The sequence below is a fragment of the Thunnus albacares genome, chromosome 13, assembly GCF_914725855.1.
Source record: "Thunnus albacares chromosome 13, fThuAlb1.1, whole genome shotgun sequence".
NCBI lineage: Eukaryota > Metazoa > Chordata > Actinopteri > Scombriformes > Scombridae > Thunnus > Thunnus albacares.
This window is the reverse complement of record NC_058118.1, coordinates 4,462,660-4,490,399: the sequence shown is the minus strand read 5'-3', so window position 1 is coordinate 4,490,399 and position 27,740 is coordinate 4,462,660. Positions and strand designations below refer to the sequence as shown.

The 27,740-nt window shown below is 37.0% G+C and overlaps 2 protein-coding genes across 3 annotated transcripts; both read right to left on the bottom strand.

Annotated features, from left to right (window-relative positions):
• Window positions 1-898: 898 nt before the first annotated feature.
• On the bottom strand, window positions 899-13,498 carry LOC122995391 (matrix metalloproteinase-18). Its single transcript, XM_044370601.1, has 11 exons — window positions 11,557-13,498; window positions 9,102-9,358; window positions 8,644-8,792; window positions 7,859-7,861; window positions 7,521-7,646; window positions 6,515-6,676; window positions 6,069-6,198; window positions 5,790-5,926; window positions 5,484-5,643; window positions 2,371-2,471; window positions 899-1,818 (listed from the first exon to the last, which is right to left on the bottom strand). The coding sequence occupies exons 1-11, from the start codon at window positions 11,692-11,694 to the stop codon at window positions 1,682-1,684; spliced, it is 1,500 nt and encodes a 499-aa protein (XP_044226536.1). The 5' UTR covers window positions 11,695-13,498; the 3' UTR covers window positions 899-1,681.
• Window positions 13,499-17,910: 4,412 nt separating this feature from the next.
• Window positions 17,911-27,225, bottom strand: acer3 (alkaline ceramidase 3). Of its 2 annotated transcripts, none has more exons than XM_044371259.1 (11): window positions 26,937-27,225; window positions 24,196-24,306; window positions 24,017-24,069; window positions 23,688-23,740; window positions 23,324-23,405; window positions 23,177-23,212; window positions 21,533-21,591; window positions 21,299-21,400; window positions 20,787-20,891; window positions 20,649-20,694; window positions 17,911-20,491 (listed from the first exon to the last, which is right to left on the bottom strand). In XM_044371259.1, the coding sequence occupies exons 1-11, from the start codon at window positions 27,076-27,078 to the stop codon at window positions 20,438-20,440; spliced, it is 843 nt and encodes a 280-aa protein (XP_044227194.1). In that variant the 5' UTR covers window positions 27,079-27,225; the 3' UTR covers window positions 17,911-20,437. The 2 variants fall into 2 exon arrangements, with proteins under 2 accessions (XP_044227194.1, XP_044227195.1); XM_044371260.1 differs by lacking the exon at window positions 26,937-27,225 and adding an exon at window positions 26,599-26,722.
• Between the last annotated feature and the right edge of the window lie 515 nt (window positions 27,226-27,740).

Sequence of the window (27,740 nt, the reverse complement as noted above, 5' to 3'; positions counted from 1 at the left end):
AATGAATCTGCAAATCCAGATCTGCATGGTTCATTGTGTCATAGCCTAATTTTCCACCAAATGTCATTAAAGGGGACATGTTATTCACATTTACAGGTCTATTTTTTTTTTTTTTATCTGGGGCTCTACTAAAATATCTTTGCATGATTTACAGTTCAAAAAACTCCTTTTTAACTTATACTGACCCTTTACACAGCCCCTCAGTTCAGCCTCTGTCTGGAACAGGCCGTTTTAGCTCCTGTCTCTTCAAGGCCCCTCTCCTGATGAGCCCACTCTGCCCCTCAGCAGACTTCCACCGGCTCAGAAGGCTATGTCAATAAATCACGCAATAAACTGTTAGAAGCAGGATTTTACTTTCTTTTTCTTGTTCTTTACTTGAAACGTCAACTTCTCAAATCCATCCATACATGTTTGAGTCAAAATCTGATAATAGGTCACTTTTTAAATCAGTTAAATAGTTATTAATATAACAAAGAAATAACACCAAAAAAATATAAGCTCCTTGGCAGAGGTTGGTCATTACATTAAATTTTGGGTAAATACTGTATATACTGAAGCAAAATTTAACTGAATGATTTTTCATCTTTCATCTGTGCTTTCCTTCACTCTCAAACTCACATTCACATTCTGAGCCAATCAACCAGACTTTTTTTTTTTTTAACAATATGAAGGTACAGCAGTGCTTGCACCATTTGCATGCTTGAAAATTTATTGTACTTGATATTCTTTAATCCATCTTCATATTTCTCCAAAACCAGTCTGTCATTAACAGTCTGACCCACAAACTCTGTGTTTCCCTGTGTGCAAACACAGACAGGCTGTGTCATGTTTCCCTTCACTTTAAATTCAAAGGTCTGACAGTTTAGGGAGTACTTGTACATGCCAGCGATTATTCATCATGCTGCACAATTTTAATCAGATACCGCATCACAAAATCCAAGCAGTCATATCGATTACATTTATTGACGTGAGTCACATACAGGAAAATGGCATTATCATCTTGTAACTTCCATTGATTTTAAAAAAGCACTAAAGTCAGTTAATCTATAACATATGAAATGCTGCTGTACCTGCATGAAGGGTTTTTCATGTGATGGTGAAGCTGCATAGGTCAACTATTGGTGGTTATTTTCCACCCTGATATGTCTTTAATAATTTATTACCACTTTGAACATCAATGTTAATGGAAAGCTACATTTTGGTCACTGTTACCTAATATTGGACATTGACAGGAAAAGTAATGTCTTCTTGTGCAAAGTATTGTCTCAGGTTAATTGATCAACACCAGTGCATGCAAACAGAGTGAATGTGTTGCAATAAAAAAAACAAAGATTCTCTCTTTTTTTTACTCTGGAGAAATATAACGTTACAATTTTGCCCTCAAAATATGTGAGAAGTAGATCACAGTTTCACAGAACACAAACATATCTAGCAACAACATTCAAATAAAATATCAGACAATTATAAAATCAAACACAACACAAAACATTTTAAAACAATGTACAAATACCATTATTACAACATTGTATTACACACTGAGGCAACACTTTTAACCACTTCCCTTGATTATTCATCAGTTCCCAAATTGGTATTTGCCACATTGTGGTTATTGCTGAATATACAGTTTTGTAACACTTCGTGTATACACACACACACAGCAGATACACAGCATCTATTTCAGTTATCTGCCCTCCATCAGGATTTCATTGTTGTCCTTCTTGCATTCCAGCAAGTCGTTAGCAGGGCCAGTGGAGACGACACGTTTGGAGTTGGAGTCATATTTGTAGTGGACATTCCCCTTGAAGAAGTGCACAAATCCTGTTGGGAATCAAGAATAATTATTGTTAAATATAAAATGTATCAGGGTGCTCAATGTTTACCACGATAACACATTGAAGGTGCTATGAGTAGCGTTTTTTTTATATAATATCTGATTATCATTGGGGCCACTGAGGTTTCTGCATTTTAGGGAATGTTAACTTAAACTTGTTTTATCTTTTTCTTTTATTAACAGGGACTGATTTCTGTCATTCCTTTCACCATCTGTTATCACAAGTAATTGTGAGGATTTGCTTTGTGCACGAACACATCTAATAAATATGATCATGTTTTACAAGCATGCAGGTATGTTTTATCACCCTCAGCCTGTTTGTCTAGTTTTCCTTCCTAATTTAACCTTGATATTCTTTTTCTTTTCTGTATCATGATGCAGTCGAGTTGATGAAGAAAACCAGGTGATGTGAAATGCACTGTTGATATTTTTAAAACTTTAATTTAATGAAAGCTTTCTGTTATCATGTTGTGCACAGAACCTTTTTATATGACACCTTTTATGAAACTGCAGGTGGAAAAAGAAGTTGATGTAACTACCCTCATAGAAGACAGCTGCATCTATGGGATATGGGATCCCCGGCCACTGCTGCTTTATGAGTGTTGGTGATCCCTCCATCGTCTTCTGCTGCTCGTCATACCTAGATATTTCACACAAAGAAAACACGGTAGAACCTTGTCTCTATGTTTTCCTGCTGGTAGGATACAATAAAGGTGCACTTTTTGCGGAAAAATGGTTAACCACAGTGCCTGCTCTGTCTTTTGACATCAGCAAAGTCATCCTGATTACACACACAGAAGATTACAATTAGCCAAGGCAGTGACAACAAGCCATTCTGTTTTATACACACAGGAATTTTATATGGTGCTACTACAACAATACCTAAGGTCTGGTCTAGTCTAGTATGTATATTTCAAGAGAATTGGAACTATAGGTGTAGTGTAGTTAATGCATCATTAATTGGGCAAATATTTAGATGACAAACAAACTGGGTTATTGACATGATAAGACCTGCTAAATCAGAATATGACATGTCTTTCTCTTCCTTTCTTCTCAAAGTGTAACACTGATGATGATCTTTTTGGAAGAATATTAAAACGAATAAATTCAAAAGAAAGAATAATTCAACTTCACTAACTATGCAGATAATGTATGAACTGGTCTCTTAAAACATAGTTGATATAAATGAAGCATTTGACACCATTTTATCACTGCTGGACACTTATTTGATAGTTTTCAAGTTTCCACCACAACCTCCCTATGTCTGCATGGGGAGCCCTACCTGCTCTGTTCACTGCAGAGGAGGCTCATCCATACAGGCAGAGGAGGTTGCTCCTCTATTTTTGAGAGGCAAGAGGGAGATGATCAAAATATTAAAAAAAAAAAAAAAAAAAAAAATAGAAAAAGAGTAATTGATTGAAATAAACCATGTCCAGATCTCAGTACCATTTGTAAAATAATTGGAAGAAATCCATTATTGAAATTCTCATTAAAATGCCTCAACAGTGACATGTCCAGGGCAGGCAAGATGGGCGAAGTGGGCAGTGTGTGCAAAGTGGTGGTGGGGGGCAGAGGAGGACGGGCTCCTGCTGGCCTCCATAGGGTTAGGGTTAGGGTTAGGGTGGTATCCCTTATATCAATTCAATGTACTTCATTTTTTTCATGCTAATCTGTTATTGGCCAAAACACGTAATATGACGTTCCATGAGAGAACATCCTCTCTAACCAATCAGTTACCAGAATAAAGTGATGACATTGCATTGGTGCTATGCCAGTTTCCGAATTTCATCTTTGATTCTCTACCACTGTATGCAGTGAAATGATAGATAGGCTAGATTCATACAGGAGCATATTAGAAAAGAAGCTATAACGTGCAAATTGCAAACTACTTTTTAACACATCATTAAATTGTTACATTTTATTTAGGCCTTTCAAACAGAATCCAAATGTCCCTTTCTTTAATCAAGCAGCAGATAGTTACTTGCGTTAGCCAACACAACAGTTAGCTTGTTGTAGCAGCCCTGAAGGACTGTTGTTAAGCTAACGGGAGAATGGATTTGGACTGGGGGGCGCAGCAGCGGCAGGACACCGCCGGAGAGGGGATGGAGGGCCCCGCTCTGCTTGCGCAGCTTTGAGCCTCACTGCCTCAGCTGTGGAGGGACACATGGAGGGATTGCGGTGGTGTGCTGCTGCTCTCAAGTTAACTCCTCTCAACAGTAGAATGTTAACAACATAATTTAAATGAAACAACCGGGAGAGTTAGCTTGTTTGTCATTGTTGCTAATAATATCAGACTGTTTGACCCACAGAGAAAGCCACAAATGCAGCGGGATATTATGACTCCATGAAAGAAAGAAGAAGACATCAGAAATCGTGAGTCAGATATACTTCTCTCTGTGGTTATTGTGTGAATTTATTTCCTTAACAAGAAAGCAGTGGAGATCATATAATGTGCTGTAAGTAGTTTTCCTGGACAATTAATGTCATATAATGTGCTGTAAGTAGTTTTCCTGGACAATTAAGCTGTTGAAGAGTCACAGTGAGTTGTCTGGACTCACATGGAAACAGCCTGATTCATTTGAAATTGATCCTTATTGTAATTAAGTGGTTGAGTCACCTGTTTATATTGTGTGATTTGTGAATGAGTGTTCAGGAGGTCTGGCTGCTTGCTTGTAAGAATGTCTTCATTCTTAGTTTTTAAGCTGACCTGTATATTGAGTAATATGCTTAAAGTAACTAGAATTATGACTTTTTAAATACTAAAAGTAACTAGAATAATAACAGCGTTAACATGTCAGCTTTGTAGGCTATTTTTTGTATGTCGTGTATATAGATACATATACAAGAGTGTGTAAGTCATGTATTTGATACATACATTAATACTTTTTGATGTGAAACTACACTTTTAGATCTGTGAATGTTTTTAGTGTTCAGTCTTTCTAGTGTTTAGCACTGATCTGTTCCTGTATCACATTATAAGCTTTGTGGTACTTAGTTTCTGTATACTAAGAAAATACATAGGAAACACGTCTAAGTCATTTGATATGTTGTCTGTTTTTGATGAGAACATAAATCTGTTGTCACAATAGAATAATACTATAAATTTGAAGTTAACATTGTTTAACTTTGTTGGTAAAATGACACATTCTGAACCACTCCATGGCTAAAATGAGCACTTCTTTGTTTAGAAACAATAAGTGCTAAATGCCTTTAAAGAAGCAGCCTTTTCACCACTCAGGGGTTTTTGTTTTTGAAAGCAAATAGTTTTATTGGCATATAAAACATATCTGGGGATTTGGATAGATAGTAATTTTACTTTTAAACAAGTGGAACAATTAGAGCATGTTTCTTTCATGAAGACAGGAAAACCATTGTGCAGTTGACAATCATGTCTACACGTGGCTATGTGGCTACTCTGACATGCTGCTCATTCCACATTAATGCAAGTTGATGAAATCAACCAACACGGCCCTGCATTTCATTACAGAGGATAAATATTGTACCCATGACCCATCCATTGCTTAGATTTAGATGAAAATCTCTATACCACTCTTATATGTGCCCATTCAAGCTAAAGCTACAGCCAGCAGGTGCTAAGCTTTGGCTTAGTATAAAGACAGGAATCAGAGGGAAACAGTAGGACCTTAAATACCTCCAACACTCGTGGCCAGTGAAGAACACAGTATAGTGGTCATTGGTGAAGTGAAGAGCAGCATCTATAGATTTTATTCTGGAGGGGAAGCCCAGGTCCCAGATGTTTCTTGGATAACCTTCCTCGAGATTTAACTGCCTCAGCATCCAGTACTGATGACCTGCAACAAAAACGCTATATTCTTATATTTACAGATGTGTTTCATATACACTATCCATTCATGTATACCTGCTTTTTTCAAAGGTCAGTGAAAGTATATATACTGCACTGCTCATGATGCTCTTTTAGGATATTACTTAGTATTACCCTTGAAAAACAGAAGAAAATTCCTCCCTGAATTCTCATAGACAGCATCCAAGGAGTAAGGTACACTGTCAGACCACAGACTGCTAATCAGAGTGATTTTCGTCTCCTCAAACTGATGATGTTTACGCCACATAAATCTGAAAAGGCATGAGAAAGTTATCTTAAACACCATTTCAATTATTGTTTTATCAAGAATCCTTGAACCAAGAAGACAACAGGTGAGAAGCATATTTGTCTGTCACCCTTCATGATGTAGAATTTTAGAGACAGTTTACATACCGGTCTTTGAAAAACAGGATCTCCTGCTGTAATTGTGTTACAGCATCAAAAGACAGATCTGGGTCACATTTGTCAGGTGTTCTTGGAGGAGGGTTTTTTGAGGATAGTTCAGCAAAATTCGAACCAATACCTGCAGCCAACAGAAGTAATCAGCTTAAGTGCACTTTTAACAGGTTCATTTAGGCCCTGTCCTTTTAATTGTACCCAATTCAGCATTTTATTTTCAAATAAAGTCAAATAAAAATTTTTAGCTTTTAGTTTTGTGTTTTTTCCCAAACCACTGCTGTGTTGAATTACTAAGGCCTCACCATGCATATATACGTAAATATTTTATTAGCAAAACTATCCAATATACATGTACATATTTAATTAAAAAAGGGAATATACTGTACTGTTGGGCTGAGGGCAAAACAAAAGTAAAGATGAATGAGTCCATCTGAACTTACCATACAAGTGTTGGATGTCTTTGACATCACGGAAGGAAAGCTGAGGCTCATAATTGGGGGCAAAGTTGTATGATGGGTACATGATAGCTCCAGGATCAGACGAGTGGGACAGGCCAAGTGCATGGCCGAATTCATGGACTGCCACGGCAAATAGGTTGAAACCTGGAGCAGAAACCAGTCTTATGAGGGTTTCACTGCACAGAAAGGTTGTTAAGATGCATAAAACAGTTTTCATCAATGGTATAAAGAAAAAAAGACTTCAGTATGTAGAAATCATGCCAACTGTCAGGTCTGTGATGCTGCTATACAACTTGGTGTCAGTCTTTGGTTACTTCAGGTGTAGTTACTTTCCAGTTCACATTACCAAACAAAATGAGATATATAGTACGCCAAATTTTTACATTCATTTTGTAATACATAAGTATTCAAATCAAGTTAAAGAAAGACATTTTATGAAATATGCTTATTTGTTTTCTTGTCGAAAGTTAAACTAGAGGACCAATACTATCAGACCTGCCAACACTTCTGGTTTTCCCTGGTTTCTCCTGCATTTCAACGTCATTTGCCAGTGCCCTCCCATTTTGTTGTTTGTCCTGGGAAACTCCTGTAATTTGCATGGGCCTCAAACTTTATTATTGTCATACATGAATCCCTAAGTTTTGTATGTTTGTCTGAAATTACCCAAGTTGCCAGATTGGGGAGCAGGGTGAAGCTAGCCTACATAACTCCCTGTAAAACCACAACTGTTGTTTTTACTGTCTGGATATTGTATGGTTTACACAAACAAAATATGGCAAGTTTATTAGTGAGCTTTAGGGGCAGCTACAGGCTTGTTTGGCGGCTGGCTGTAGTTTTATATTTTTATGGACAGACAGAAGTGGTCGTATCTATCTTCTCATCAAACACTTGGCAAGAAATTGAGTAAGGCTTTTCCCCGAATTCTCTATCTATTCCTATAAGTCAACAAAATCCTACTGTAAGTGTAAGTGATTTCCAACACAAGTACCAGTAGAATTAAAGCTCCAGTCTTCATCAGCATCAAAGTGTACGTCTCCACCAATACCAAACCCAGGCATAAAGTCGTGAGCCAGGATTCCTTTTTTGCCATCAAAGGGTGAGCCGTCCTTATGGTCTGCAACAAACAATGTCCAATGTCCATTATAGTCAGTAAATGCCTCATGAATGTTTTGTGTCATGATCACTGCAATGCAACTCAACTAAGCAGATCTGGGGCCTGTACTATAAAGCAAGTTCAACATACCCAGGATATATTTTCGTTAGCTGGCTTCACTGAGCCTAACATTGGCTGTCCAGATAACCAGTACTATGAAGTTGGCTATCAACCAGCTCGGTCAACTCTGGGTTTTCCAGCTATGAGTGTGTTCATGTGAAAGAAGGGGGGTTGTTAATTTCGAGCAACATCATCAGAACCATGAATGAAGTACTTCATATGATATGTGATGAAGCAATGATACAAAATACCTGTGGAAAACTTCTGTTTTAGGGACAGCAAATAATCATATTCAGCGAAGTGAAATGTAAACAATAATCTGTAATCATAAAACAGAGTAAGAAGTTCTAGAAACTCTGGAAATAATTTCCACATATACATACATACATCTGAATATGTCACATAAAAAAACTTACATGTACAGTAAAAAGTAATGTCAGACTGTTTCTGCTACTGGAGCAAAGAATCGAAAAGTAGTTAATGACTGATGAGGTCTATCTGACCAAAATGTTGCATTTATAATCATGAGAGATGGTTAACAGAGTGGATTATTTTTCTAATAAAAGACAAGCTTTCGTTTTTATTTCCAGGTATCATGACACAGTTGTCTCATGTTATTCTGAGCTGCAATGATGGAATCAGAGTGTAAAATCATCCACTCTGCCAGCTGTCACTCTGGGGATAAAATCAACTTTGCATAATTAAAATGCAGCTAAAATCATCATTAGTGTCATAAACAATCTCTCTGTTTGTCAGAAGCTCTGTTATTATGGCGATGTACCACGGTAAGAAGTGAACCACTGTCGTAACCCCGAAAACCCAGAGTTAAACCTGAAGTTACCTCACTAACCCTAAATCCTGCTTCGTAGTACAGGCCTGTGGTCTCTTTAGAGCTCACCGCCACTGTGGAAGGAGATGACAATGTCAGCCTCTTTCCTGCTCCGCTTGCGAAATTGTAACGGCGTAACGTTGGACCAGAGCTTCCATGCTGCCTTGAAGAGTTTGTGGATCTGTGAGGCCGGGATGGTGAGGTTATAGCCGGCAATCCTGAGGAGCAAAGGTAGAATTGCATTTCTTAATTTTAGTGAACTTTTCTAATATTACAGCATCTAATGCTTTATGTCTTCCACAGAAAGGAGAGCAGATGCATCTCTTTTTAATTAATTTTTAGTCTCTTTTCACTTCAGTCACTTCCTTTGCAAAGTGGTGAACTTTCATTGACCATATCTTATGCCTGAAGTCAATTTAATCAAATGGAATGAATTGAGATTATTTCAATCATCATTTAGGCTGGGATGTGCTTGCTTTTCAGTAAAAGTCACATCAGTGTTGCACAGGTTTCTGATCAGCTCTAACCTGTAACTGATGTTGTGCTTCTTCCAGCGCATGGTGTCTCCAAATCGTTCAACGTCTGACAGACCACAGCGCGGCCTCTTCATAACTTCCAGAGTCTCTTTGGTGAGCTCTCCACTCTGAGGCAAACCAAAGAAGCGCTGCATCTCCTGGACCTTATCACAGAATCCAGTCGTCCAATCACCATCAATACTATTGTCTGCGGTCCTCTTCCGTCTATCTGGCTTGGGCTGGTAGCCATAGAAATGCTTTAGATATTCCTGAAAGCAGATAATTCAGTCAATATGCAAACTGGTAGATATTACAAAAACCTCATGAATGTATGCTGAGATGATGTATACCATTCAGACACAAAACACTCTTTCTGTGCCCACAGGGTTTGACAATCTGTCTTCTAAGCAGATAAAAATGATCACAAGTTGACACAAGCAGCTTGAAAACAATTTGCTGGGGGTATAAATTCTTTGATTTTTCATCCACAAAGTCACGCAAGCTGAGGAGTAACATGAATGTTCTGCCACTCATGAAATGACTACAGTCTTTACAGTAAACATTCCAAACATTTTCTCGAACCTTTAATAATAGTACAGTGCAGGGCCATTGCTGCTCTCATGTAATTGTAGGTGTCAACAACAGCCACAAGACCTGTAGGTGCACTAAAGCCCTATAAGACTTTGTATAGCTCTCTCTCTCTCTCTCTCTCTCTCTCTCACTATATATATATATATATATATATATATACTGATATATATACTGATATGTTACTCAGTTAAAATATCTAAACTATTTGGTAACACTTTGCTTTAAGTCCCCCTATTTAGCATTTATAAATAGTATTTAAGCATTTAATAAAATGTTTACAACAAACTATGATATAGTTATAAGCAGGTATAAGGACATTTGTAAGTGTTTATTCATGTACAGTGTTTGTTAATAATTACAACTTTTGTTAATAATTATAACTTTTTCTTGTAAGTGCTCACAACCATATAGTGTGTTATGAACCATTTATGAAACACTTATATATTGCTCATAAATGCTAAATAGGGGGACTTTCGTTAAATGAAGTATATAAAAACATGAAATCAAATCATGCAGAAGATATGATTGCTCACTATTAAAACCCACCTTTTAACTTTTTTAACTGATTATTTTGTTACCTTGAGAAATCAAACTTTGTGTGATATCAATTATTTAAGCCATTGACACCAAGTTAAATATGGAAAATGTCTTTAGTTTGATCACAAACTGTTGTAATGATCTTACATTCCAAGATTAAGATCATTCCAACCTCAAGCTGACACTGAAAGGATTGATAGTCATAAAATGTGTTTCACCTGGCAAATCTGTAACAAACAGCACCTCTATGTGTGACTGCGGTAATTCTCATAGTTTGACTGCTGTTATCTCATGATTTTAATTATGATACCTTAAGATAATGCTGTTTTTGTAGACTTCTAGTCTAGTCAGACTGATAGTGGAGCCAAGTGGAGCTCATAAAGGGCTATTCTCAATGCATCAGATTTTACTTCAGTTTAGGTTTTTCGGGGGGTAGAAATTGTGGAAATTCATTAGTTAGTTTAGGAAGTTATAATGTAAAGACTTTTATCATTATTAGAAATCAAATTTGTATATTATAAACCAACTATTATAAACCTGTAATTATAAAATAAAATGAAAAACCAGATTAATTAGGGTGTACACAGCATATGGGCTAAGACAAGTGCAATGGTGAGAGATATATTTATCAAGATACATTTCAATAAATAAGCAATATGCTGTTCTTCATATATTTGCTGATTTGCACCTGATTTTGACTCCACACTGATGAAAAAGAGGTGCTATTGTATGTGTTTTGACCTGCTCTCACAAAACACTGTGGTTACTTAAACTGAAAAGTTATTAACATTAACTATTTCATGGCAGTTTCTTAGATTGTTGCTGTCATCTTATTGAATATAATGAATGATTTTTTTTGTAATGTAGTGGGAGAAAAAATGATTGTCGTTAGGAAAAAATGCCAAGATAAAAAAAAAATCAGTACAGTACATGTCACAAAAGAAAAAAAAATAGTTCACTTGGGATTACCTCTCACAATATTCTTATTGTTATACTTGCATAAACAGTTCTACAAAAAAAATTATGTTGCCATGAATTTGTAAGTGTAGTGTATTGACAAACTGCAAAATGATATCAGGAGCCATCACCTGTATTTTACTAGTACTAACAGAATACAGATCCTATCAGTGGGTCTAAATTTAGGTAATTTAAAAAGCTTTTAGGGAAATGCAGCACTTATCAGAACTACCATAATTGAGTGTTCAGGTCGACATAGTGGGGCTTTAAATCTGTTCAGAGTAAATCTCTCATAAATAAAACAACATGTCCATTCAGAAACCAGTAAAGCAAGCTCTCTTTTATACTTTCTCACAAGTTGCATGTATAAACTGATAAATACCTCTGCAAACTCCCAGTCAGCTTCAGATGGTCCAGCATGGGGTTGTGTAGGCAGGACTGGGTTCCAGAGAGGCAAGCTCATAACAAGAGTCTTGCTGGGCATCATAACAGTCAGAAGACTCAGCCAGAGCATCTTCATGTTTGACAGGCAGGAGTCCCACTAAGTCAGTTTGTCTTTGAGATGTGCAGCTGCTGATACACAGGGCTGTATGCAAAACTGCAGCGGGGACCACCTGTTAATTATGTGTGAGTGCTCCTGTCCCAACAAGAACAGCGAGGTGGCTTGGCGCGTAACAGGGTCTTATTTAATGTCTCTTCAAAGAAACACTAGCCTCCTTATTTATAAAGCCTCAGAGTGGGAAATCAGTACAATCTGGTTCAAAATTCTGAGAAACATGTTCAATCTTCCTTTTAGATTTATTTTATCAACATTCCTAATCTATTATAAAGAACCCCTATCCCCCAGGGTGAACAATGACAACAATCCTAGTATGCACATATTCTAGGAAGTTTGATATAAAAATAAAAACAAGCCTACCCAGAGGTCAAACTCAAAATTCGCTTGAAAGATTGTATCAGGGATAATCTTGGAATCTACATAACTGCGTCTGCTCTCATTTCACACTTGAAAACATATTAATTCAGATTTACTGACGGACCTCCCACGGTTTCTTTAATTGCACCTCAAAGTTCAACAGTTTCCTCAGCATTATGTAAGATTAAAGACAGATTCAACACATGTTGATTAGGCCTGTATGATCGTTGATGTTGCAGTGCCAAAGCATCTCATAAATTATTATGAAAACCAGCTTGTCTGTAGGCCATTTAATGCTATTTCATTTCATTTCATTTTTTATTTGTTTAAGTAAAATATAGTTATGAATACATGTCGCATGTTGGATTTGCATATTTTGAGTGCTATGGAATATTACAGTGTCATTTTATGGTGGTGGATAATTGAGGGGTTAAAAACTTAGATAGGCATCCTGGGTTATAGCCCACTGACATACAGTACATTAATTATAATCTTTGCTGAACTCTTGGCTGATTTATTGTGCTGTATCCTTTCTTTCTTTTTTAGCTCATGACCCTGCTAAATGAAGAAACTCAAATTAAACAATAATGATAAAGATAATAAATCAATTATAGTCGAGCACTGATGTGGTTTGAAGTGTAGAAACATTTAAAGTATAAATGATGATCAGAAAGACGATAAGGAGACAAAATAGCAAAAGCCAGCAACTGTGATGCTGTCAGAGATGTTGATCATGCTGAAGGACCTCTTAAGATGAAGGTGTGGTACAAAGGTCGAGACTGCATGTCCTCATTAACTTAAATCTTCAGTCATTTTCTTAAAGAACTGAAATTGATAAGATAAAAAATAATGAAACTTGTTAAAAAAGATAATGAGTTAACAGTCAGTGGTAAAACATAGCATGAGTTGTGGCAATTGCTACCCACAAGTCCAGAATGTTACAAACTTAGACAGAGCTGTCTGCTTCACACACTGATTAATGATGTAATAGATGTAAGATATAGACAGGTAAATGCACAAAATGTAATGTCATACTATGAGCAGAATGCAGTGCTCAGTGTTATATTGTTGCAATCCATCTCTGGAAAGCTACAGCACTTTTAAAGAGAGGCTTCGTATTTATAATTCTGAAATAAATAAGGCTAGACAAACTTTTCTCCAAACAGCATTGACAGGAATATCAACCATTCTCATTATTCACCACTGTTGAGAAGCTAAGTAATTCCCACAGTAATACAGTAAGCCCCTGACTTCTTATTTCTCAGTAAATGTAATGAGTTAGTTGAGTGAGTGATTTAAAATATCAGACCAGTGCTGCAACCATGCAAAATAATTTGGCTACATCATCAACATTTACTGCTATCACTGCTAAAGGTGCTAAATGACATACGTCTAAATACTCATGGTAAAATATCAATTTTGGTGCTGCTTAACCTCAGTGCAGCCTTTGATACTGTTGAACATAAAATACATTGGGGACATGCGGAGTCTCTCAGGGTTCAATTCTGGGTCCTCTATTATTCAACCCTTACAAGCTCCCTCTAGGTCAAATCATACATGACAATAACATTGCTTATCACAGCCACACAGACAACACTCAGATTTACATAACTCTCTCACCAGGTGATTATGGTCTCATAGACTTGCTCCGTCAATGCTCAGAGCTAGTAAATAGCTTAATGCAATTAAAGTTTGTTCAATTAAATAAATACAAGTCAGAAATCGTATTTGGCAACAAGGAAGAATGAATGAAAGTTATTGCTCAGCTTGATTCCAGATCTATAAAGACAAAAGCCCAAGTTAGATTTTTTGTTTTTTTGATTGACTCAGATCTGAGCTTCAGCAGCCAAATTAAAGCAGTAACTAAATCAGCATTTTCAACATTCTCTTGTCTGGTCCTCCTAAAGAGACCATTAGACAATTTCAACACATTGAGAATGCTGCTGCCAGAGTTCTAAAAAACCAGGAGAACTGAGCATCTGGTCTTAAATCTTTACACTGGCTTCCAGTCACTTATAGAATAGATTTTAAAGTGCTGCTGCTAGTTTATAAATCACTCAACAACCCTGGGCCAAAATATATTTCTGAGCTCCTTGAAGAATATAAACCCAGCAGGGCCCTTAGATCTTTAGGAAGTAGTCAACCAGTCGAACCTCAATACAGAACCAAATAGTGTGGAGCAGGCTTTAGCTCCAACACTGCACACAGATAGAACCACCTTCCTGATGATTTTAAATGCACCCCAACTGTAGCCAGTTTCAAATCTAAGTTAAAAACTCTTGATTGACTGGTTTCCCTGCTGCACTTTTATTTCATGTGTTGCCTTTGGGGCCTTATTCCTGCATTATGACTGTATTTCTAGTCTATTTCTAGTCTACTTATCCTGTATCTCTCCTAACTGACATCACTATGTAGGAAAGCATACTGTACATTTCTTTGTCTGTAAATATTGCAATGGAAAGTAATATTTGTGCATGTGTAGCCTATGTAACATATAAAACATGATATATTTCCTAATTGGTTATCATAACAATACTTTATTGTCATTTTTGTATTTTCTCTCCTTTATTAAATCTGCAAACCCAGTTTGTGGCAAAGGGAAGGGGTTACCATTTCAATACATATTGGGTATTTAAAAAGGTCAGAAGAAAATGAAAAAAAATATTTAATACTGTGTTTAAAGGAAGAAACTGGTGGATTTTGCATGCATTGTTATTATTATTGTTGTTGTCGTTGTTGTTATTTTATACATACAGCAGTGGAGTCTGTGAGACCCCAAACAACAAGGAAGTAAAGCCAATATTAACAAAGACAGAGTTCATTCATGGAAATTGGATCAGCAACCTTGTTATTATCTCTGCATTGTAAATATTTAAAATTGTTCAATCCAGTTCAGTTCAGTTCAGATTTGCACAAATGTGTTCATCTCAATGTGATGGTAAAATAAATATGATTTCATGATTTTTAATGCATGCCTTTCAGTTTTTAGGAATTACCTTCCAATGACCATTAGAGTAGCTGACCATCGTCACTACAGGATGAAGTGCACTGAAATCCCATTTCTCCTAAAATGCTTCATCAGTAAAACACAACCTGAGTAACACTAGCTCAGCTGGATATGACTAACCATGCTGTGTCTTTCTTAGTCACCAATAGTCACTTAGTTACTAATTAATCTAAAAACCTACAACAACAAACAAAAGTTGGAATCTAAAGTGCAGTCAGAAAATTGAAAATTATTCATCAATTTTATTTTGTCAGGGTTGTTGTTGTTACCACTTTCAAATATACTACTTGTTGTATAGTCTATGTAGTAAAGTAGACTGTACTACAAATGTCTCATCTAAAAAAAGAAGTATGCCAACTTAAGCCAACTATAACGATTGTTTCATTGTGACGTCAGAGGCAGCAGCCTTTCTGTATGTGCTGTCATTGAATTGATCACTCTTCAGTAACTTGGGCATTCCCAGCATGAGTCAGCTCAGTACAGACGAGGCGTCAACCGGATTCAATCTGTTTTACCCTTAGGACAGTTACCTGACCTGCAGGACCAGAACCTCTATGCCTGAATACTAGTGTCAGTTATAACTAATACTGAGTCAAACACTGGGAAAACCTGCTAATGACATTCATTAGGACTCTATTACACACATCTTGACATTGACTCATAATATGGTCTTGCTGTCCCTGCAGGCTAAAACTGGATTTAATGCTACCAATAAAGCATGTAATAGTATTTGAATGAGGAACTGCTGTTTCGCAATACCAGTGTGATGATTTGAAGTTATTGTTCTCTTTTTCAGCGACTGCATGATACTTTTTCAAAATGCACATGGTACAAATTACATAACTGTTCTGACTGATCCTCAAATGAACTATCTTTTGAAAGGTTTTGAGTTTTTAACACATCATGATGATATGTATTTCCTCTTTTTGTCAGCACAAGAGGGGAATAATAAATACACTGTTTGGCAGGTGTTTGGCATCAAATAACAGAGTCATCAAACTTTTCCATGAGTGTTTTAACTGCAAAACAGACACAGGAGTTGTTTACATGCCAGCCAACTGAGAGAAGAAGGGGACTTTTCTATATTGGTCACCACACTGAAGTGGTGTTTTCTTCCTTCTCGCAATAAACCTCTGTGGTTCTGACTAATAAACCCACAAATCTGTGCCAGCTGCCAAAAGTATGTGGAGATCTCTGTGTTTTGAGTAATTACAGTTAATGATCTTTAGAAAGATAATTACTTCTGAACAACAGCGTGTGTGTATTATACTGTTTGCTGATTGATGTGTGTACAGCAAAATAACTATCTGGAACAGGACCAATGAATGATAGTTGTGTTTTTATAGAACACTGACAATGACTTGAGTGAAAGTACATGTTTGTGTTAACAGCACTTATAGAGTATAAAGTATGCACTGCTTTTACATAACAGTGTTTACGTATGATAATCAGAGAGGAAAGTGATGGAGCCTATGGATGTTGTAATTATTCTTTGATGTCAAGAGACCCTGACTCTGAAGGGAAATTGCACACATTGCCATATTATATACAGGACATATTATACAGTATGTCCTGTGATGTACATACAAATCATTACTGACTCCTGCAGTTGGAAAAGTTGGACTGCAAGTTTAGAAGATGAAGAGGGTGGATAATGTGTTATTCCTATTAACCTATGCACTCTTTTTGGTATTTTTGGCACCAATTTGATTAATTTAAGGCATAAAATGGAAAATAATTTAAAAATCATTCATTTTAAACAGTGATTTTCTTCATTGACTTCCTGGTTAATGTCCAACAAAGTAGTATGTCAGACAAGTATTCTGAGCAGGTAGTGCTCTGTTTGCTTGCAATCAGATGCGCCACTCAAAACCTTTAGAAAGGACTTCTGAGCTGTGAAAGGAGTCCTAAGCAAGAGTACAGAATTATCACTGATCCAGAGTTTGATATAATTCAGAGATTTTCAGACATATTTTTTGCTGCTATTATGAAGAGTTGTTGTAGCATGTTGATAAGCTCTTTGCCGGCTGCACACACCAACACAAACATCCACACATTTTCATCCTCTCTGGAACTTGTGGGCTTCCTCGTGATGAACTCATGTAACTGAGGAAGTTTTCTATGACTAAAGGAGCAAATTAGTAACTGAATCCTTGAATAAAAAAGTCCAGGTGACGCATATTGTGAGCTGTGTCCAACGCAAACAAATTGTTTAATCAGTAACAGGCCTTTTGTGTGCTGTGCTGTGGTTAACACCACTTCCTCAAGGTCCACACAGTTTCATCAACCTGCATGCATGGAGTGAGTGGCACTGTTTGATGAACGAGTTGCACAGTCATGGTGTATGTCAAAACCGCGATCTTTGGTCACTGGTAAGCCATGACAAAGGAAGCTCTGTCAACACAACCCTTTCGTTTTAAGAGGCTACATTTTCATTTCTTTTCTCTATCAACTCTACAAATAACAGCGTCCCAGTTCAAATACACGAGAGATAACTAACAACAGCAGTCAGGGGAGCATAACAGTGTATGTGCAACAGCTAGTACATGATTACCACACCTTCGAATTGCATGACTCAATTCAAAACCCAAACAATATAACATATCTAAGATAAGATGCACAAAACTGTTGATGAACAATTGATGAGTCATGTGTAAATACACTGCAGACACTGTGTCATATTCTAATCAGACACATTTGTTGCAGGTGGATTATGATATGAACAGCCATGATCCTTCACAAAAGTAAGCATGTTATAAACATAAAGTGAGTTACAGCATATGGTTTCAAAAAGAGGTTCTTCTTTACGTATGTTAGTTTGACACATTTTCTTTTATTTGACAATACAACAGTTAAGACTGGCACATGACCAAAAAATGTTGAAAAAGTTTGCTCTTCTGGCCTCAACACATAATGTATGATCACTTGTAGATACAGTTAACATTATATGAACCTGTAACTCAGTTGTTGGACACATGAAATTAATGGAAGGCCAAAGATTCAGGCACGAACTTGAATTTAGAAGTTGTTATTGTTTTTCCTTCAAATAATCCTGGGAAGGGTACACGGCAAAACACAAGGAACATGGTGAATGGTCTGTGTATCACGAACATCAAGGCAACTTGGATCACACTGTAAGGATAACAATAAGGCACCCCTCTTTGAAAGCTGCTCAGCTCTACTGATGAGCAGTGACTACAAGATAATAACATACATTGAGGATTTCACACAGACATTTGAATAATGTTAATACTTTCATACATTGTGCTTATGAATGTTTGCAACACTGGGTTCACGCAATTGTTATACCCATAAGCATATGAGTTGGTGACGCAGCATGTATGCATAATGAACTGTATGTTGTCTCGGGAGATAATCCGGCACACAGCAGTTTACTGTAGCAGGCCACACAAATACAGTATCTCCATACAACAACAATGATGTGCATCTTCCAGTTTACCACAGTTACTCCAAGCCCAGAGTTCTATTGTTACCTTTACAGATCCACTTTTTCACAGTAGCAAAACAAACTGTTTAAATTAAAAAAAAAACCTTCATTTCACAGCACAAATCCAGTGCATGAAAACTGTGGCAAATATTCTACAAGTTCTACAGTAAGCAGGTTGTTCCTCAATGCACGATGGCACATTTGGCAATGTCTGAAATAAGCTGGACATTTATGCCACCTAGTGGTTGTATCATAGACAGTTTGACAGAGATATTCTACAATTACAGCATATGTGACATTTGACTCTATAAATTAGAGAGTAATAAATAAAATGCAGTAGTATTGTGGTGAGATGTTTAAGCCTTAAGTACCTGTAGATAAAGGGATTTCAAAACTTAATTTAAATCAAGTTTGTTTCTAATAAGTATGGAGGACACTCAACCACATCACTGAATTACAGCATGACAACGGATATTAAGGGGATTTAGTGTATTGAAGCAGGAGTCAAAAAGCTACCCAAAACTGGCTGTGTCCAGCACTGCATTCCCTGCGGTTTATGAAGATACAATAATTCAGACATGCTTCATTCATTCACTTGGTCCTTTGACTGAATTTAAAGAATGTTCTTAAAGAGGTTGTCTTTGTTAGCTGGGTTTCATCTATCAACATTTTAAGTCTAATTACTCTCCAGGTTAGCTGTACACATCATCCACAATGATCTTGTGACTAATAATGGCTCAGGATCAACAATAGACAAGCTGAGCCAATAATTTCCAGTAATGTTTCTGCCTGATCAGACCCTCCAGATGCTGCTCAAATCCTAACAAAGTGGTTTCTAAACCTAGAAAACTCTGGCTGTAAAATTTTACTGCAATTATATTTGCAGTATCACTGTGAAGGCTATGAAAGTCGATACAGAAAGTGTCTGCTTTCTGTATTTGGGAGCATTTTAACCCTGTTCTACTAAAAATTAAAAGTCAATGTAATGATGATGGGTAACAAAGCACTTTATCTCTTGCTTTTTTATAGCGAGGTAAAACATTTATGTCTCACACACTACATGACTGTTTTAAATCCCAGAGCAACTTTGGCAAAAGATATATATATATATAAATAATTAAGAAATGAATAATTCCAGTCTTGGCATGTTTTCAAGTAAAAATGTTTTCAAATAAAAATGAAGCCTGTGGCCAAACAAATATATGAGGATTTTCTAGTCAAGACTGCTGAGCTACAATAACACAGTATCACTTTCTAGCTGGTAGTTACTATCCCATATATAGTGAGCACATCCAAAAACAATGACACTCCTTGAAAAGGGATATAACACTGTGTTGTAAGTAGAGCTCCCTCAGCTACTTGTAAATCTACATGTTAGCAATAGTCTTCATTGAGGATCTAAATATCTTTAGGCTTAGTAGAAATATCCACAGAATCAAACATACAATGATAAATATGTTAATTGTGAATTCTAAATTACTGACACAGTTTTCCCTTTTCCCAAACCCAAAAATAAAAAACCCTAAAATAGCGTCCATAACCCCTTCAACATTTACCACTGCAGTGGACTACACATCATATTTGCTTTGAAAATGAATGAGCAAATAAAATCATTACACTTCAATAAAATTAGAGAAAAGCTAATCTAATAAGTTATTAGTGATAAAAAAAAATCATCCATTTCTTAAAACTGGACTCAGTGCTATACTGTACTTAGTAAATCCCCACAGTGCAGAACCGAAGGTTCCCTGGGGTGGTGCCTTGGGGTCCACACCGCCCCCTGGCGGTGGGTAGAGTTCCCAGCAGTGGCAGAGGGGTACTGGCAGGTCCTTGTGCCGATGGAGTCTGGATATGGCAGTCACCATCCTTCAGTTGGTCCTCATCCCTTCATTTCAGCTCGTCTTCTGTGGATCAATGTGCAGTGCGGGCCAAACTCCACAGAGAAACTAATCAAAGTTAGGATATGGTAATAGATTAGATGCTTTGTTTTCCTTCACTGGTGTCAAACATTCAAAACTCAAAATACAACTGGTTAAATATAAAAATAAATTAATGAAATAAATAAAGGCTTAAATGATTGCAAAGGCTAATGGCTAAACAAACCTTTACTTTTGGTCTGTACTTGAGGTAGGTTGATCTGATCTGCAGACTTTAAGAAGATGAACATGATGTTAATACACTTTAATATGTGTCATTACAATAAGACTCACTGCAGCTCCTGCTACTAAAATAGGAGCGTACCTCAGAAGTATGTGCAGGTATGATCCCAGGCCTGTGAAGATGTGCCACCAGGCATGGAACTGCGTTACTACTCCAACACCAGGGGGCAACGTTCGTCTACTGGCTCTGAAAGACCAAGAAAGTGTTGAACCATCATCAACTCTCACAAGACCCACAATATGACATTCTCCAGGGGGGATGCTAATAAATTATAAAACAGATAATTCCTTGTTTTTATATTAAACCAAAACCCATAATACATTTAAGATCAAGTAAATGGAGTTTAAGTTAAGTGTCATATTCTACAGTGAATGTGTTGATACATTTCCAGGCACTAACTTGTCCTTGAGATGAGAAACATTACATTAGCCTTGTTGTAACATAAAGGTTATTGTCACTGACTGTTAATGTGAAAGTTTTCCACAGTGATGTCATTAAAGGAGGATATTTAACTTGGTTCTGAGAACTTCACAGGGACATGTTGTTCTGAGTTAGTAACCAGCCTTTTTACCCATACTACTACAAATACTCACCTTAATGAGTCACAGAAGATATTGTCAATGTTCCACAGTAGAAAGCCTAACATAAAGACACCTAATGAGGTGTAACACAGAGGTCTGAGCCATGGGTACACCCTAAAATTGAATCAAAAACAACAAAGGAAAACCCTTTAGTGTGTTGTTGCTATCATCACTGAATATTCATGATCAGCAGTTATTTTGATATGGTAATATCTTCAAAATGAACAGTCCTCTTTGAAAACTTACCATGTAACAATGAAGATAGATCGCATCACTAGGCAGGCTACTAAAGCACCATACATGACCTAAAAGAAGGGACAATTATGGGTTAGAAAAACGTGCAACAAGACTGATAACAAATTTAAAGCTGGAACTAATATTGCACATTGATTGATTATCATTTTATCATAAAGACTACAGAATTTCAAAACTATTTACACATTTCCATTGCGAGTCGTCAGAGCTCAAAGTGATGACTTTAAATTAGTGAATTTCAGGCAGGCTAAGATGTACATAGAGATTAATGCTAAAATAGCATGCTAACATAGCCTTTGTTTTCTGGTGTGTAATAAGAATAACAACCTGTCGTTAATATAGCTATAGAATTTTAGTCTTTTTACAAGATAAAAGATCTGAATTAATTGATTATCAGAACTGTCAACAGTTATTTTTCTGTGCATTGACTGATTGATTAATCTACTAGTTGATCTAGCACCATTAACAACGCTTCTTTCAAACTTTCCTATACATGAGTATTTAAATCTGCTCGATCAGTGTTTCCAAACCTGAGGGCCGAGACCCCACAAAGAGTCCCAGGATAAATCTGAGGGTCCACCAGATGACTAAAGAAATAATAAATATAAAATTCTTTCACATGAAACAATGTTTAACATTTCTGACTGTTCGACATTTTTTTTTTTTTTTTTTCTTTCTTTCTTGTGAAATACTGGATTCTTTCACCAAACCTGATGATCAGACTGAATTATCATTTCAGTTTCACTTCAGTAATACTTAAATTGGGGAAATTGGACATGTGGGCAGTGATTCAGATGTCTAGAACCAGGCTGACTTTTACCATTGTCTCTAATAATCCATAAAATTAAACATTAACAATTTGGCTGAACTGCATACAAATGTCAATACAACAGTCATAGGCTGAAATAAGGGGTCATATGTAGACATGGCTTCATTTTAATGGGGCACTAGTCAAAAAAGTTGGGACCCACTCTGCTAGATTACAGAAAACACACAGGTGTGTATCTGTTGCTGTGTTGCATTCCACTGATCCACGTAAATCAGTCAAAGCAGCACAAATGGCAATCTGAATACAGAACCAAACTCTATGTACTGGTTGGTTCAGTGTGCTCCAACATGTACTACACATCATTCTTGTTATGAACCAGCGTAGAGCAGTGTGATTAGTAAACAAAGTCAGCTTTGTCACATTGTCCTTACTGTTGTAAAGAAACACACACAATATGTAAGACTAAGCAGGTACAGACAAACACTGGACATAATAGAAGTGGCTGTGTTTATCTTAGGTTTATGTAGTTCCTTCTTCTTCTTGGTAACATAATTAAGAATGGTTTGATGCCATACTTAAGGATTTAGTGCTGGGTTTAGGGTTTGTATCCCTTGTTTTTTAAAAATGCCTCACCTTACTGAACACTTAACTAATCATCAGCAAACAGTAAAATGCAATTAAATGTTTTTTATATGTGCGTTGATGTGAAATGCTACTTTATGTTTGACAACCAGCATTCACCACATTGAGTGTTGCATGCTGTGTCAGGAAACCCAATGTTTACCCAAGGTAAAAATGACTTAAGGTACACTGAGCCCTAATAGCAAACAATGAGCAAACTGATCGCAATGCAGAGCACTCCATACCTGGTGAAACACTGGCTCCTTCCACTGTAGGTACACCTACAAAAACAAATACACAATCTAGTCAAGGGAATATGATGGATCTTATGTTTCATTCAAAGCAATGGTTCAAAGTACATGATAACCTTTATAGTAAAAGCAGATACTCACCACAGTGACTGAGACACTGAAGATTAATAATAATGCAATAGGAAATAAACTGAGGCTGTTCTCTTGTTTGAAGCACTCATATCTGAAAAAAGAAGCAGATAACAAACTGAGCTAAAATGGAGAAAGATACTTGAGCCCAGACTGGACTCAGTAGATAAATTTCCCAGTGCATTCTATAGCCACAAGAAGACGACATATTATAGTTCCTTGGAATGGATTAAGTGATCAGTAAGGGATTCACTGGTTTGTTTTACAGCCACAATCACACATTCGTTCAACTAAGTCTAGTGGCCAATAAAGTGAGGCAACATTTTCAGTCTAGAGTGCTTCAACAGCAATAAATCCAAAAGATTGCACCACTTACAAACAGTAGACAAAGACGCATGTACTGTAAATCATTGGCAACTCGTCCAGTAACTGCAAATATAAATACAGAGAAAACTCATATTAATACATCATTATGGGATTACATTGCTTCAGCATAACTTAGCACTGCATTAGGAAACAAATGTTTGTCCTCATATTTCCATTACAGATATTTCCCAAAGTAACAATGATTCTGATTCATGCAGTTTCAGCAAGAAATTAGCATGTCAGGAAAAAAGTAAAGTCTCAACGGACATCCCCTCTCATCTCATGAGTATGTACACACGTTTTGCTGACATATTCAGATTTCACTGTAACTCTGCCCACCTGCATCTCGTAGAGCAGCGTCATGTGGAAGCACCAGGAACCAACACCAACAGCTGGATGACAACCCAACAAAACATTAAAACTGAAAGTCATTCTCACATACTGAAAATATGGTTATGGTATGATGGCATTAGCAGTGCATACTTTATGACTCCAAAATACGTTGTTAATAGACTAACCTGCCAGTCCAAGGAAAGAGCAGATGTAGCGAAACTCCAGGCCATCACGAAAAGTCTGGATGGCTCCATAAATGGGAGGAAGAATCATAATCAGGTTGCTGACAGTGTTCCCTGTTCAAAAAGACAACAGAGACAAATTAGAGACAGACCACATGATCTGTGTGATATTTGACCAGCTATGAATGCCTCTGTGATTGGGTGACATGACGGTATTGAGAGTTCAGTGAGACAGCCTGGATTACATGTTGTGATCATTATGACAACAGCACGAACCATATCTTATTTCAGAAACCTGATCATTGCACTGGGGTTCATGTTTCATGTTCATGTTTGCTGTCCCCGTATATATCAATTCTCTTTTCTATTATTTCAATAGACGTACATCACTTAACGACCAATACTAGACTTAATACCAGTAATAAAGTATTATTTGGATTTGAAATCACAGGAACAACAGGTAATGGATAAATGAACAGATAGTAAACTACAGATGCCCCAGTTCCACTTTTCTAATGTTCTACAGTTTGTTGCTGCACTATTTGGTGTTGCACTGGTTGTACTGCTGCCACTGTTACTCATTTGTAAGGAATGAGCTTAAAGATGAAAAATATATTCATGCTGCCTTTGTGTAAAGAAGTGTGACGATAAGATCGCTGGTTTGAAACCTGAAAACCGCTGAGAAAACCTGGGGAGTGGAGGTGAACATGGTTTCAACCACTATCTTCAAGCTCGCCTCAAGCAAGTGTTTAAGCCTTATCTGCAAAAAAGGCCTATAGTTGAACTAGTGTCAATGTTTGTTTAAGTAAACCTCCCTCCCCTGGGCTATTGCAGTGGACTTGCTGTGCTGTTGGTACAGTATATCATCAGGCCCACAGGCTACCCGATAAGACAGATCTCAACACTGATCCTAATCTTACTCTTTCTGGGTGCGGTGATATACAAACACAGGTATGGAAAACAATCAGACTTACCAGGATGTAAACTAGTTTTAAAACTAATACTGATTACTACTAGTATTTTCACAACCAACATGACACTTTCGCTTTATCTGCAAGTGTCTGATAAAAGCCAAGGCGTATCCACAAGTCCTTGGAATGACCATTTTAAAATGAACTTTGGTTACTGATAATAAATGCACACACACCAAGAATAAATCTGAGTGATTTGTTGTCACATTTCAAAGACAACTGCAAATCTCTGAATGTGTTGAGACACTTGTCTCCTGTGTGTGTGAGACTCTTTATGACCTCTCTCTGTGTCAGCCTTCTACTGTCACCATGTGCTGATGTTTTGAAAAAGAGAGATAATGCACAAAAACACACATCAAATGAGGATTAAAATCATGGCGGTGTCTCTTTTCCACGTGAACAATGCCACATTCCAGCCATTGTAACCTGAACCACCGTTTAAATGCCAAACAATTCTTCTGCAGCTGAAAACAACTATCTAGCTGGGCCAGCATGTGTCATTTGTGCAAACAAAAGCTTCAACTGTCCGTATCAAAGATATGCTGATATGTGCCAAAGTTAATAAACATTTCAATAAGATTAATGAACACAGTGGCCATACACCATGTAAACCTAGGACTTTTTTTAGGGCAACAAAATTAAGGTTATATCACTACAAAGGTGTTCGTGTGGAAAAACACAGAAAAACACCAACTAACCTCTGACCCACTTGACTTGACTTGGACTAACTGCTATGTCACTTGCTACTCTGAGCACCATGGACAACATGACAACAGCAACTAGAAAATTGATCTGGATTCCTAAAAATACAGTAAAAATTCTTCAGTTTTAATCTTCAATTCTACAATGGATATACAATTAATTTGTGGGATATATGAATTCTGCACACTACAACAGAATACAGGATTTCTAGCTGAATATCAAGTTAGTATGGCAGTAATTAACTGAAATAGCCTTTCTTTTGAATTACTAATTAATGCACACACAAAGAAGACTGGAGAAACACTGAATGCACAGCTTTGTTCACTTTCAAGAGCTTAAATTGGCCACACAGTAATGAGTTAAATTATTATTTTCTGTGGGAATCATTTGTCCAGTGTATCTTTGTTAAATGCAACTGAAAGAAAGCCTGTGCCTCAGCTTTAAGATGAGGTCTATGAGCATTTCTGCATGAAGACCTTGAACACTAACTGTTTAAATGTAAGATAGTGGTTCCTGAGAAACCAGTTTTTTATCGATGGCCAAAGCAATGAGGCGCCTTGACTGTCTGAAGATAATGTTTTATCAAGTTTCAAGTGGTGTCAGCGAATAACTAATTCACCTTGTGAAGGAAAACCTCAAGAGCAAGTTTCAGAAATGAGTGGTAATGTGTTGTGATGGTAAAGTAGTGTCTCTATGTAACGCTCGCTAATACTCACATACTCCACTTACTTACAGTAATGCTAACGATATATGCGGAGCTTGAAACAGGTTAAGTACCGACAGCTTTCCTTCTCCTCGTTAGCTAGCTACAGCTCTAGTCTGTTAAAGTATAAGCTAACATTTAGCTCATAGGAAGTGCCCGAAAATTAACGTCACCAGAGACAACCTCTCTTTATACATCCGTGGAACCAACTCGATAATAAATGCACTTATTACAACCGCTGCTGCTACTTCATGTTTACGTTACTCAGGGGCGACAGTACGTGCACGGCTTTACTGCCCCAAAGCCTCCTCATACAAACCCCTATATTTAGATTTTTAGTATCAATGGTGCATTTATACTCTACTTACAAAATTCTGCGATGTAAAAAGAGACGACATAATTTTCTTCACACCAGTCCAGCGTTGAGGTCGGCCGCCCCCAGTATCCCTGCCTGTCTAACGACGGAGCCATGATGGAAGAGGGGGAGGCTGTTAACGGACGTAGTCCCATCTCAGCGCGAGCATACCTCGAGCCCTCCTCCTCGCGAGCGATGGAGAAGCAGATATCAAAGTCCAGCACAGAGTTGCAGGGCCGTTTCTAGTTTTCTGGGCGCCCTGTGCAAAATCTGCCCCCTCCCAAGCACTCACGAATGAACCCCAAATCTGCACCATGTTCCATGTGCATGTAAATGAGACCAAATGCTACTTTTAACAGATAAAAAGCTGCATTTTAAACATCAAAATAAAAAACAAACATGCAAATAATGACTAATGAAGGAATAAAATGACTTAAAAAAAACAAATATTTTGAATAAATGATTGATTTATAAAGAAGAAAAAATACAGATTTAAATATTATAAAGTGACCCTAGCAAGATCAAAGTGCTAAACCATTTTGCAAATCAAACAACTAAAGTATTATTTATAGAGCCTACTGAAACTGGCATAAAGATAAAGGTGCAAATGAACTATAACCAACAAATTACACACAATTATCACTATGAAGATTAAAACAGAAGGCTTTCAAATATCATTATTATCATCATCATCACCATCTTCAAAACTTTCACTTCCTAGATATTTTAGAAGCGAAGTAATCAGTGGTGTCATCATAGGACAGCTGCTGGCCAATATTATGATAAATAATGATTATGGCAAGACCGGTGAGGTGAT